At 47.3% G+C, this 13473-nt stretch overlaps 2 protein-coding genes across 2 annotated transcripts; one reads left to right on the top strand and one right to left on the bottom strand.

Moving 5' to 3' along the window:
* Nucleotides 1-735: 735 nt before the first annotated feature.
* Nucleotides 736-3407, bottom strand: F4812DRAFT_450000 (polysaccharide lyase family 4 protein; the record flags this gene model as incomplete). The annotated part of the gene is made up of 9 exons (XM_047936041.1): nt 736-961; nt 1060-1961; nt 2016-2054; nt 2107-2132; nt 2186-2273; nt 2352; nt 2490-2604; nt 2770-3119; nt 3175-3407. The coding sequence occupies 9 exons, from the start codon at nt 3405-3407 to the stop codon at nt 736-738; spliced, it is 1980 nt and encodes a 659-aa protein (XP_047792961.1).
* Nucleotides 3408-5513: 2106 nt separating this feature from the next.
* F4812DRAFT_273446 (glycoside hydrolase family 76 protein) lies at nt 5514-7627 on the top strand. Its single transcript, XM_047930929.1, has 2 exons — nt 5514-6231; nt 6383-7627. Exons 1-2 carry the CDS (start codon nt 5959-5961, stop codon nt 7286-7288), a joined length of 1179 nt encoding a protein of 392 aa, XP_047792960.1. The 5' UTR covers nt 5514-5958; the 3' UTR covers nt 7289-7627.
* Nucleotides 7628-13473: the final 5846 nt, after the last annotated feature.

The following is a 13473-nucleotide window of genomic DNA, read 5'->3' as shown; positions in this document are numbered from 1 at the left end:
TAACAGGTACCTAGTTAATATTTGAGATAGATAGATTATACTAAAGATCCTATACGTTAATCTGATCGTGTTTACCCCTCCCCCTTTTTCAGCCAGTATAACATCGTACCCCTTTCTATTGAAAGTTGGTTCGGCATTTTTGGACCCACCAACACTACTAATACCTACCTAATCTTACTGTCTAGATCTATAGGAGGAATGAGTTTTCGTCGGCGTGATATTTATAGGCTGGACGATACTATTCCGTTCCGCTAGGGTTATGTACTAGCGAAATGATAAATGATAGAGAACAGGTATCAGGGCGTCTTGACTAGGGCTTACATTATTGATATACTCTGCAGCACGATATAGTCGGAGGCTCCAACCAGTCTAGGTAAACTTTAGTGAATCAGTCAGACGGTCCTGCACTGCCAGCTGTATAGCAATTAAGCTCTGCGCATTTCGGTATAGAAGCCCTAGTGACGTATAAACACGCTTTAGGATGTATATTTGCAAATCAGATCCCGATGCAAAGCTGATAGTATTATACTAACGGTAGCCCCTGAGGCACGAGACCAGTCACTTTCTATCTAGAGCGGAGCACACACGATAAAACGCCTATAAGAAGGCGTATGATAGAATAGTAAAAACGGAAAAGGCTTGATTAAAATAGATGTAAGGTCCAAGGTTATTTTTAGTTACTTACCTACCTGGTACCTAATGTATATCTCGAAAAAAGCGATCTACGTGGCCCTCTTACGACCGCATCTTCGCCGAGCTAACTTCTAGCCTCAACGCATCGTACTGCACGTACACAGAGTTAGGCAGCACCGCGCTCTCGTAGTTGATCGCGTTGAACGGCAAGCTCAACACGATCCTATTTTCACCCTCCTTAAGCAAGGCCGCATCGAAGACGAACTTGTTCGCGATGTTGTAGCAGATGACTGCAGAGCGCACCGCGCACGAGCTGCTGTGATGCCACCTACCGAAGCCGTTAGCGACCCCGAAGGGCGGAGTGAAACGAATATACGTTAACAGGTAAGCAGAGCTTTTACACGGATAGATGGATATATTACATACGGGATAATCCAGGGCTCGAGATCTTTCCCATTCACGTTAACGGTATATGCCAAGTTGGCATACGGCTCGGAAACGTTGAAGACATCCGTGTTGCCTGCGGCGGTCTTGGCTCCTGCCAGCTGGACAGTAAACGTCGCGTGCTGCTTCTGGTTGATCTGGGACTTTTCCATGTCGAACACGACAGTCCAGTTGTTAACGTTGCCGTCGCCGACGTACGGTTCCGAGCGAAGATAGTTGGCGTAGCCCCCGAAGACGCTCCAGTGCACGTAGTTCAAGTCTTTACCCACGTCGCTCTCGACGACCTTGAACGTCACGCCTTCTGGGAAGTCCGAGACAAAGTCGTACACGGCCCAATAGATCCTGTACTGCTCCGGATGCAGCGGGTGCGTTGGGTCGCGCTCGTAGCCGTGCCGATATTCACCGCTACTCTTGTCGGGCGTGCCTATGCGGAATATCTCTTCCCCTTGGCTCTCCTCTTCCCATTTCACCTGGGTAGTCGCTACTTGGCCGGTACGCACTTCTACATTATCCTGAATGTACTGCCCGAAGATACCATCGGCATAGATCGTAAGCCGATACGTGTCCTCCTTCACCCGAGGGATGGTAGCGTGGCCGCTCTTGTCAATCTCGGCCCAATACTGGTAAGCCTTAGCGTCGAAGACATTATCCTGGAAGTCGACACCATTTTGCGATAGTACGGCGATGGGGTTCTTGGCATTCTCGGGAAGTTCTACTTGTAGCTTCCAGGTCGCGCGCTGCTTGCTCGAGACGTAGTTAGGCACATACTGCGCGATGGAATCGTAGAACTCGGTGTTCCATTCCGGATCGGCGAATTGCGTAGCATCCTCTCGGAGAACCTGAAGATCGGTCCCGGCTGGGAAGTGATTAAAATAGAAGTATTGCTGATCCAGTCAGATTAGGCGCAGAGAGAGTACGAGATTGAGTTTTGAACTTACTGGGCCGAATGTGCGGTCAAACCCATTGGTAATGTTCGGCTGTTAAGTTGTTAGCGTCCTGGTACATCCCAATAGTGAATATTAAACTTACTGTTTGGTCTCCGTGATGGTTCGAAACTAAGTCTTCAGTTAGTGACTTAATTTTGTGATATGAATTGTTACCAACTAACCCATATAATCATACACAATTCCGTCGACTACCAAATCAGAGTGTAGAGGACCTCCGAAGTAGGTTTCTTTCGTGTTCATAACCATCCACTGTAAACATACAAGTCAGAACTTGTGCCTACGGGTATATTTCCTCTTTCATCCCGTTCCGAGTCATGAGATTCGTACGCTCATGGCTTGTCAACGTTCAACTAGTTATCTACTTACAGCTCCAAATGTAGAATTATCCGCTATTTGGGACCCGTCAGCGTACCTATCAGGCCATATCAGTGTATAGTTCACTCAGCCGGCCAGAACTTAACTCACATTCCATGAGCGTCATGATTTCTCCATGTATCCTGGAAGGTATATTTAGTGAAGTAATCTGCCTCCTGCTGAACGTACAGGTCATCGGGCGTGTTACCCAAGTACCACGTAGCGTCTGTGACACTCCCGTAGTTAGTATATTTCCGAGTGCGATGACTTCACGTGTAAAAGAATACGAAGCAATGTTTCGGGCACGCCCGAAACAACTTTTTTTTCTCCCCGAGCCTCCGGCTTGCGGGGCCTGTTCGACGTCGACCTTATTAATTGCCGACCTACTGACCTTGCACAACAACTTGGTCCTTCTTAGCTTCCTTGCCAGGAAGCGGCGCGTACTGTACTCCGTTAGTCGCGAGGTGCGTCCATATATCCGAGTTCGGACGGAATAAGGTCCGAAATTCTTGCAGATTGCGCAAGAACGGGGTCGTCTCGTTGTAGTACGCAATACGTGAAAACACATGCAGGCCTGTCTCGCCGTCCCTGATGAACCAATACTGCTCGAGAACCTGACCGGTAGGGGTGTATGTGTCGGACATCTTGATACCTCCGAAGCTAGTGCCTGTCGAGTCTGTGCCGGAATATAGCTCATACTTCGGTTGCGTGGATCCGGGCGTCCAGAAGCCCTCCGGAGTACTTGATTAGGTTCAGCACGTTACGTTACTTTGAAAATGTTTCATGTGTTACTTACCAGTAGCAATCTAAGTTGAATATGCCGGTAGATCCTGAACGCGTGCCCAGCAGGTTCTGACCGTCCAGCACGACGGCATCCATGGCACCAGAGGCCTTGTCGACACGTGTGTATAGTCGGTCATTCTGGATGACAAGCTGGGTTTCATTCTCGGTTGCTACCACTTCCGCGTAAGCATACCTGGAAAGAGATAAGAGAATGAGACATGACCGAGATACTATCCGGGACAGCATCTTGAGTCAACTTTCAAGATTCGGACGCGTGACAAAAAGAGCATATTAGCCTACCTTGTAAAGAGGATTTTTAATGAGGCTGCTTGTTTATATTGCCGATCTTCGGAATTGTCTTGAAGCGAAATCCCCAGGCTAAGATGTTATTTACACATATTTACCTAGGTAATTATTCCACCTACTAAACTAGGGGATTGGGGAAAAGAAAGCGTGAATATACGTGAATGCGGGGGAGTTTGTGGGGTGAGGTTTAATATTAATCGTGGACGCTCGTTTACCGGCACATGGCTGCGGAGAATGGAGTTGGAGAGAGGTCATGGGTATTATTCGGTGTTCGGCAGAAGATATAGCGAGATTGTTAAGTGAGTTGAGCGGTTGACGTCGACTTGTATTTTGTGATCAGAAGCTTTACGAGTAAGACCCAGCTGTTGAATCTTGATATTTTGATATTATAATATTTTGATATTTTTCTCAGCCTGAAAATAACCTTTGACGATGTCTCAGTTTGTTGTGGAGATTCTGGGCTGCCTTGCGTGATGAGGAGCTGAAAAGGGCAGCTGTAGATCATTTGAGATCGCTGGTGCAACTGATAATTTGGGACATATGATCTATGGAGTAAGATCTAATAGGTTATGCCTAACTTTCCGTAGGGATCCCGTAGTTCAGATGACTTTTAGCTGGCATTCGCGTGGTGTAGCCAGGTTCTGTTATAGACTCTACTCTCCCTTGTCACTTTCGGCTTTGTTTCCAGTCAGCTGGATCTGAGTAGTAGTTTTAGAGTTTTAGTAGTTTGAGCGATTTGTCAAGAATGATGTTTGTAACTTGTTTTCTTTTTCTCGCAAAAAAAAGAGACGACCCAGGGAGTTGTTGATGATATCGGCTTTACTCAGGACTCATGACTATGAAGTACCGCTGAACGTGTGTGCTTATACGCGCTTGTATGCCTCCCTTTGTAAGGCAAAACATATACACCTAATAATAGAAGATGATATAGGTTAACTACCTAAGGTAGATATTGTACAGGATTGACGCATGTGGCTTTTGGAGTTACTGTTGTACAAATTGGACGGATCGGGTTCCATGTGAGAGCCTTGTGGGAGCCGGAACGAAGAGCAAACTCTAATAGTCTAATAGTTTAAGTGTTTAGGTAATACCCGACCCGCCATATGACCCCACCGCTAAACTCCTTTATCTAATAGGTTGTAGCTATTTGACGTGTAACACCTAGTGCTTCGTACCAAGGTACAATACCTAGCTAAGAGACCCGAATAGGGGAAATCCACACTTAGAACAAATTCGAAATGGATTAAAAGAAAATCCGTTATCTGGCATAACTTAGATAACTTAGATCGGTACCTTAATCAATGCAGCCTGGGCCCTGGATAACCCCGGTTTCATCTAAACGCCTTGAGAGACGTGCCACCGAAGAAAAACAACTCAACATCGTCTTTTCTTTCAAAGTTCAGGTTCGGCGGCTATGGCGGGCAATTGGTTTACCTCGAATTGCCAAAGTGATACGAAGGCCACGAGGTCGCCTGCAGCCATCCGAAGAGTATTCTTGTGACCATATGGGGTTTTCTGTTATTTTCACTTTTTTATTTTTATTTCTCCCTTTTTTTCGAATACGGGATGAGTCCCATGAGTCCCAAAACGATCTGGTCTAAAAAAAGGGTCGACAAGATCTAAAGTGGACTCTCAAAGTGTATGAGTGGACTTCTGAGTGGACACTTAGATGACCCTACCGCTCCCGGGAATTATTATTGTTGCTAACTTGCCCATGCAACAACCGCAACACCAGGTCTAGCATCAAGTTTAGCATGAGGATTATGCCTGTTCTGAAACACAACACAACCCTATCGGAGATCTTAATTCCTCTGCCACAAGCTTAACCCGGCATTTCTTGCTAAACACTACCTGACCTTGACAGACACTGTTCATCCCTTTCCTCGATTAATAGCGTATACCACTGGAACTCCCCAACTGGAACTACCAAATGTCTACCGTGGCCTGCGCACCGCCAATCATCCAATGCCGCGATCATCCTCATTGGGGTCCAAGAAGCGCGCCCGCTGGCTCGGCTCGCACAGAGCTCTGCCTGGTCCTTCCTAGTCCCTTCCTGGTCCTACCAGCCCTACTGCTAACCTGATCTACGGGTCGCCGAGACGACCCACGTCTGGAATTTGCATTATTACCTCTTTGTATATACCTTAGGTACCTTACCTGATCCGATCCGTGGCAGGCTCATGTGAGTATGTTGTGAGTATGTTATGCACGTATTTTGTACCCGATGTTGGATGTGAGCTCGATGCCAGGGGTTGTTCTTTCCATGGCACGGTCCACATTATCGTTACTCTCCCTTAATATCCTGTGACTTGGGAAACTGAGATCGACTTTTGACATTTACATTCACTTCTCACTTGATCCAGTGGCGATTCACAGTCTTTACCTACATATTTGTTTTTATATTTAAAGTCGCTCTTTTGCCAGCAGGTTTCTGGAAACTTTCTATTCCCCATACGAAACGTATTCCTTTCCTTTTATAGCATCATTCATCATGGTTTCCTCTACATTCGTAGGCTCCCTGGCCTCCAGGGCTATTTTCTTAATGTCTAGTCACATCACCCACCGCACAGACTCGGCGACATATGCTTCATACAGTGTCGACGGGCTGAAAGCTTTGCAAGGCTGGTATAATCGCGAGACTGGTCTCTGGGATACCACTGGGTGGTGGAATAGCGCCAATTGCTTAACTGTGTTGGCCGACTTTGCTGTCATCGATCCGGCAGCTTCCACCAGCTTGAATATCCCAGAGATTATTCAGAATACCGTGAGTAGACGAGGAATTTTCAGTTCCCCTTCCCATTGCCCCCCCTTAGCTTTGCTTAAGCGCCTAAATTACATGAAACATGCCGTGCTATCCAAATAATATCCGAGATTATTTGCGCCAAGAGTAATTTGCTAATTCAAAGCGCCCATAGTACGACCAAGCGCAGAAGACACCAGTAAAGGCGACCAAAATTCTGTCCCCGATAGGACTTCCTGTATCATCGTACATCAGAGTACCAGCGTCAAAAAGATCAGAGCTTAGCAAGAGGGGGTTCGACAACTTTCTCAATGATTATTATGACGATGAGGGCTGGTGGGCCTTAGCCTTGATCCACAGCCATGACGTTGGTGTCAAGGGTATGGGAGATCAGGAGTACCTCCAAGCCGCAGTGGACATATTCGAGGATATGAAGAAGGGTAACTCTACCTGCGGCGGTATCTTCTGGAGCAAGGTGACCCCGTATACCAATGCCATCGCAAATGAGCTTTACCTAGCCGTTGCAGCATCCCTTGCGAACCGGATACCCTCTCGGAAGGATTACTTCTTGGATGTCGCCAAAACTCAATGGGACTGGTTCAAGAAGAGCGGTCTGATTAACAAGGATAATTTGATCAACGACGGACTTACCGATGACTGCAAGAACAACGGCATGAATACCTGGACTTACAACCAGGGCGTTATTCTAGGTGGATTAGTGGAGCTTTCCAAAGCTACAGGTGACAAGTCACTACTCACCACGGCTCAGACTATTGCTTCAGCTGCTATTACCAAGCTGTCGAAGGACGGTATTCTCTTCGAGGGCTGCGAGCCGGACTGTGGCAGCGACGGCGCACAGTTCAAGGGCATTTTTATGCGTAACCTACACTATCTACAGGCAGCGGCGCCTATGGAACCCATCAAGAACTTCTTGCTTACGAACGCGGATACGATTTGGGCTAAGAACCGCAATGACAAGAACCAGCTTGGAACTACTTGGGCAGGACCTTTTGGTAATGCGACAGCGGGTACACAAAGCTCTGCCTTGGACACCATAGTGGCGGCGGCAGCGGTGGCTTGATAACCTCGCCGCTGGATGGGATGGGAACACATAGGCGAATTGGCGTTCAGGGATAATTGGCACGGGATGCTAGTAGATACCATTCATTATCATTATGATTCTTATTATTAGTCACATGAGCACCGCAGCATCAGACTAGGCGGCCTTTCCAATTAGTTATTTAATTGGTAATTAGTATAGTTAATTAGATAGTCTCTATGTAATGAGCCAAGCGAAGACTCACAATCCTTCACCAAACTTGTATTCTCTCCCTTATTCACCAATGAAAACCGAGCGGCAGGTTTGCCTTACGCGAAAGTCACTTCGTCGTTAGACAGAAAAAAAACACGCAATACGTAATACGTGTTCAAGGACGTTTTGGTACGGCGCCACCTATGTACAGAATTTCAGGCTCGGCCGGCCGATCGCAACGTCCCTGTGGTCCGTGAGCTGGCCCCAACGACAACTATGATCGTCGTTGATTCTGAAAACTCGTTCGACCGGTTGAAGTTGAGGATGATGATCGACGTCATTCATAGCCCACAAGACCCTCCCCCCCTTTTTTTGCCCCGCGGAAGAGGGCTTGGGAAAGGGGTTGCGATCAACGGTGGTTTATACCCGCTATTCGGGAAAATAATGTACGTAACGTACCCTATTGTATAAGTTATTTGGTTTAGGGGTTTAGGGGTTGGGAGTGGGTGGGTGGGTGGTATTGGGATGATAATGATGATGGTGATGATGATGCGTTGGGTAAAATCCCCCCCTTCATCTCCAAGAAATCTATCTCCCTTTTCAAAGGCCCCTATTCGCTCTAGGTTTTTGGAGATTATAACATGTCGCTTGTTATACATCCCTACCTAACCTAACTTTGGGCTACTGACTGCTACCTTCTATGGCAATATGGATGCATGCTCCCTGCCCATGTGCTTCTCCACGTCGCATTAGGTAATTTTCCACGTCCCGTGCCTGCATACATACATGACTGCATGGCGCTGCGTGCGTAGGTACTATGCTACGGCGCCGCTTCGGCAGTACGCGAGGCTGTCTAAATGAAACTCGGCCGCGTCTGTTGGACTGCTTGGGTCTTGGCGCGATGGAACGTTATTCCCAGGTCTACGATATTACCCGTCTCATTTCCCATTTCTGCTCGCCTCGTCGTTAAAGGTGCGTTGGGAGTAATTTATATATATTGGCGGGCGTCGAAGTGCCGACACCTGTGTAAGTGTAAGTTGTGAGTGTAAGTGTGGTGATACATATCTTACATACAGGACGTTGAGGAGACGGATGGTGGTGGTGGTGGTGGTGCATCTGGGAATAAGGCCGTGTTTTAATTGCTACATGGAGAGGCCAGTAGACTATCTCATCCTTCCGGCATATCGACGCCGATATATCGACGGGCCGGAGCCCTTATTGCTATTGAGAGGATCTGGATGAGCTTTGCTTCATCTAGACACGGTGTCAACAACGATCTCCGATAATAGAAATGACTTAGAGTGAGAACTAGTGAGGAAGCACGTATTGTCCCAGCAACCTATACTCGAGGGCTACCAGCTCACAGTTCTCTTGCAGAAGTCTTCAGCTATTCATTCTCCACCCCCCGTAACGCTCGTAACATTCGTAACTAAGGTTACGTAGGGCGAGGGCTTGTGTTTACCTAGCGTGTCTTATTCGGAATAATTGATATCGTCACGAGTGAGCTAAGTCAAGTGTCTCCCAGCGGGTGTCTCACACAAATCTCTATTTACGGAGAACACGAGGCTATCTAAGCTAGAGGTGAAGATAAATATGACAGCAACGCATTCCAACATTTAAATTTGTTAAGACAAGCATGTAAGTGGCTTCTCGGTAACGATACCGATTCATGGCCAGCGGCTTGGAGATCGTGGGTCTCCCGGCAACTACATGCACAGCGCCGCATGCCTGGTCAGACAAGAATTTTATACATAGGTGCACCTATAGGGAGCGTAAGAGGGTTTCTACTTGGATTAGGTGTAACTAGTTGAATATTATACCTATCAAAATAATTTTAGAGTGAATAGCACGCCGGGAAAGACATCCAACTCCGTTGCCCTGGTGCTATTTGGAACCCTTGGACAGCTTCTTTCACATGAGCATATTGGCACCGAGAAACCGTTACATGCAATGCAGTCTTGAACTAATAATAATCTTAAGACTCCGATACCTTCTTAGGTATCTAAGTGTTGGTTTAAATAAAATCACATAAGTTCTTATTTCCACTAGGTACCTACGTCTTGCTTGATCCTCAACCACGAAGCCCGAACCAAACTTACGTGAGATCTCCCACAATCCGCCTCCGATTTACCCCAAAGCCGTGGTCCGTCCTATCGGGCACCGACACGGGCAGCGAATAACAAATCTACCTAGGGACCTAAATTAGGTACCTAAGGTAGTATTCATAATGTCCGTAAGGCTCCTTGCTTGATTGTTATTTGTCCCTCAACACCTGGGATTCTCACCATATATAGGTATCTTGTGTAACCTCGGAAGGATGAAATGACATGACATGACATGACATGGTATAGCATAGCATAGCATAAACACCAAGCCTTCCTCTTCCTTCCGAGGGAAACAAACCTCATCACTTCAATCCAATGTATGAGATGACCGGGAATTACCTACCTACCAGGTAGGTAGGTAGCTAGACCTCCCTACCCGACCTAAGGACACCCGACCATCGTAATTTGCACCACGCGAGCGAGCAAGGTACACGAGCAACAGCAACACAAGGGCGTCAATGACCAATTTGCCAACGCTTAGTATTGTACCAAAAAAAAAACCGGGATGCAAGGTAAGGTACCTAGGTAAGTAAGGTAAACAACTGACCATAACCACACCGCCGATTCGCGATCATGAATGATACTATACTGTACTATGTATGTTTCGGACGTCTACGTCAGCCTCTCCTGAGCCCTACGTGTTTGTACCACGCAAGGGGGAGGGGGAAGCGCCTGTGGTAGGATCTCCACAACAACAACAACATCCGAACCCTAACAGAGAATCAAATGTTATGTAGGTACCTACCTGTAAGGTAATTTATTAAAAAAAAAAAAAAAAAAAAAAAAAGGACGGGAAACGCGGGCTTGCGTTCGCCGGCGGAACACCGCATGTTGGTCTGTGAAACGAAAGCGCCATGATTCTTCTTTTACTTGATTTTAAATTCCATATTAGTTACTTGCAAAATGTTGAACGCGAGATGAACATCTCGCTACGGAATACACCCAACTCCCCATGCACCAAATATTAGCTTTCCAAAGCTATTAGCAATACCTAGCCCAGAGAACGCGCTGTTGACCTGCCATTTGATCCACCAAGAGCTGACACCCAACAAAGGCAGTGAGTGTACTGAAAATATTGCCACTTTTATCCCCAAGTACCACCTCCTCCGCCAGATCGTCCAACTTTTCGCTGGGCACTGAGTCTCCAGTCGTCTTCCGCTGCATATTTGTTATACAGCGGCTGGATCCTCTCAGCCTTCTTCCGCTTGCTGAGCTTATCCGTAGGTGCAACCTTGAAGAATGTCGGTGCTGCTTGGACAAGCCATTTTGGCTCGATGCTAGTTGTATAATGCATATATTCCTTCGTGGTGAGGACCAGCGTGTGATAAATTACCCACTCAGCTTGCTTTCCGAATAATGCTGAACTTGGATGTAGATAGACTGGCGTACCCTCGACTAAAGTCTTGTACCCTTCTTGCGGATCTTTCCTTGCCGAGTTGCGAAAGAAGCCAGAACATAGAGCTTGTCTAACCTTTTGAGTATCTCGGCCACATGAAGTGATAGGATGTCGATAACGTTGCATGATTTTAGCTATCTGCTCGCGGACATCCTTTGCGCGTCTCATCGAACGTGCTTGGATAAAATTCTCAAAGCACCAAGGAGCCGAGTAGCCACTGTGTTTCCAGGCGTTATAAACATTGAGAAGGGTAAGATGATCGCCAGATGGATCATGGAATTTGGCCTTCTTTTGGTCAGCTTGGGTTTGCTTTTCCTTCGGTCGATAAAACACGTTGAGATTTAACATCGCAACGATGCTGAGCATCTCGTCGGAACAATTCATATCGACAGCGGCGATTAGAACCTTAGCTAGAGCAGGTTCCATAGGGAAATCGGCCATCTTACGACCAAGACGTGTTAATAAGCCTTCGTCGTCCAACGCTGAGAGGGCGTATAATTCTTCTAAGGCGGTCAACATGGTATTTGTAGGTGGCGGGTCCATGAAGTCGAAGTGAAGGAGATCGTTGATGCCCATAGCCTTGAGCATGAGGATTGTATTTGCTAGATTCTGGCGCTGGATCTCTGGAATGGTGGTCGGAAGCATTTCGGACTGATAGGCAGCCTCAGTATACAATCTAAAGCATTTGCCAGGACCAGTTCTTCCGGCACGACCAGCACGTTGGTTGGCCTGAGCTTGTGAAATGGGTGTGACAACTAAAGAATCCATGCCGAGCTTCGGGTCATAAGCATTCTGCTTAACGAAGCCAGGATCCACAACGTAGTAGATGTGATCGATTGTAATAGATGTTTCGGCAATATTGGTGGCTATTACAACCTTTCTACTGCCAGGAGGTGCAGGATCAAAAATTCTGCTCTGCATCTCGCTAGGGAGTGCTGAGTAGACAGGAAGAATAATGAGTTCAGGGACACCTGGACCAAGGGCCTTCATGCGTTCGTAAAGAATTTCTGCCGCCGTGTCAATTTCCTCCGAGCCTGTAAGGAAAACTAATATGTCTCCGGGTGGTTCTGTCAAATGGATTTGCATGACCGTCACCAAAGCTGCATCGAGGTAGTCGGACTCAGGTTCTCTGCTGTACAATATCTCGACAGGGAACGTGCGACCAGGAATGGTGAAGATGGGACATTCGTTAAAGTACGCCGAGAATTTGTCGGCGTCCAGAGTAGCCGATGTAACAATTATCTTCAAATCGCTTCGGCGCTTTACCGTCTTCTTGAGAAGTGCGAAAAGAACATCAGTTGCGATAGTTCGCTCGTGGGCTTCATCCAACATAATGACTGAATATCGCTTGAGGTCGGGATCCAGCAGAATTTCACGTTCCAGCATACCGTCCGTCATGTACTTGATCTTGGTCGCAGGACTCGTGCAATCCTCGAAACGGATAGTATAACCCACTTCCTGACCTAACTGGCAGCCAACTTCCTCTGCGACTCGCTTCGCCACAGACATAGCTGCGACTCGACGTGGTTGTGTGCAGCCTATCATGCCATTGTTGGTAAAGCCAGCCTCAGCAAGGTATTGAGTAAGTTGAGTGGTTTTGCCGGATCCAGTCTCGCCGACGACAATTAGGATCTGATTCTCCTGCACAGCTTTGATAAGTTGACTTCGGAAAGCAAATACTGGCAAGCTCTCTCTTTGCTGCTTGATAGACATGGTGGTCCGTTTACCAAAAGATTGATCTTTAGGTGCGACTGCTTGCTTCCATTCAGGCACGGCGTCGGGCTTTGGTGCTGTTGATTTTGTAGCGCGTAAATCGCTAGCAAATTTCCTGCTGTCGGGGTTTGCCATTGGGTCCTGCCACTGAGAGGCAAGGTCGACTTTCGATTGCTCCTGCGCTGCTTCCACTTCTTGCTGCCGTAGTTCTTTTCGTTCTTTCGCTAGTGCAGTACCAGACATTGCTGCCCGATTTAGTGAACCATCTGGGGCCTTGACTACCCTAATCGGTGACAATTCTAGTGATTGTTTCGTCTGGCCGGTTAGGAACGGGGGCTCCTCCTCCCTCACTTCAATGTCAACTTCTTCTTCTAGTTCCATCTCGCCTTCCCCTCTCAACGTAGCATTATAGTCTTCTTCCAAATCGGGATAATCCGAGGCCTTAGCAACGCCCGAAGCAATAAGTTGCCGAATCTCCCATCGCTCCGGGGAAGTCATCCTCTTTTTATGAGGTCGCGGTGGTCCGTTATAATTAGAAAGAGCAGCCAGATTGTCGTCATTCCGACGGGCTACACCATTCCGACTGCCAAGCGACTCCATATTCGCACCCGACTGTATTCTGGCTTGGGGTGCAAGGTCCATACCTGTTTCCTGGTCGACGTCCTTCATGGATAGTCCTATCCTGTTCTGCTCCATCTTGATGACTTTGACCTTGACGTCCTGCCCCTTTGATAATAGGTCCGAGGGATGGTTGACTCTTTGGCCTTGTACCAGATTTGAGATATGTACCATTCCGTCCA

The sequence above is a fragment of the Daldinia caldariorum genome, assembly GCF_022478825.1.
Source record: "Daldinia caldariorum strain CBS 122874 unplaced genomic scaffold F4812scaffold_3, whole genome shotgun sequence".
Lineage (NCBI taxonomy): Eukaryota > Fungi > Ascomycota > Sordariomycetes > Xylariales > Hypoxylaceae > Daldinia > Daldinia caldariorum.
The sequence above is the reverse complement of the archived record's forward strand: the minus strand, read 5'-3'. Positions and strand labels throughout refer to the sequence as shown.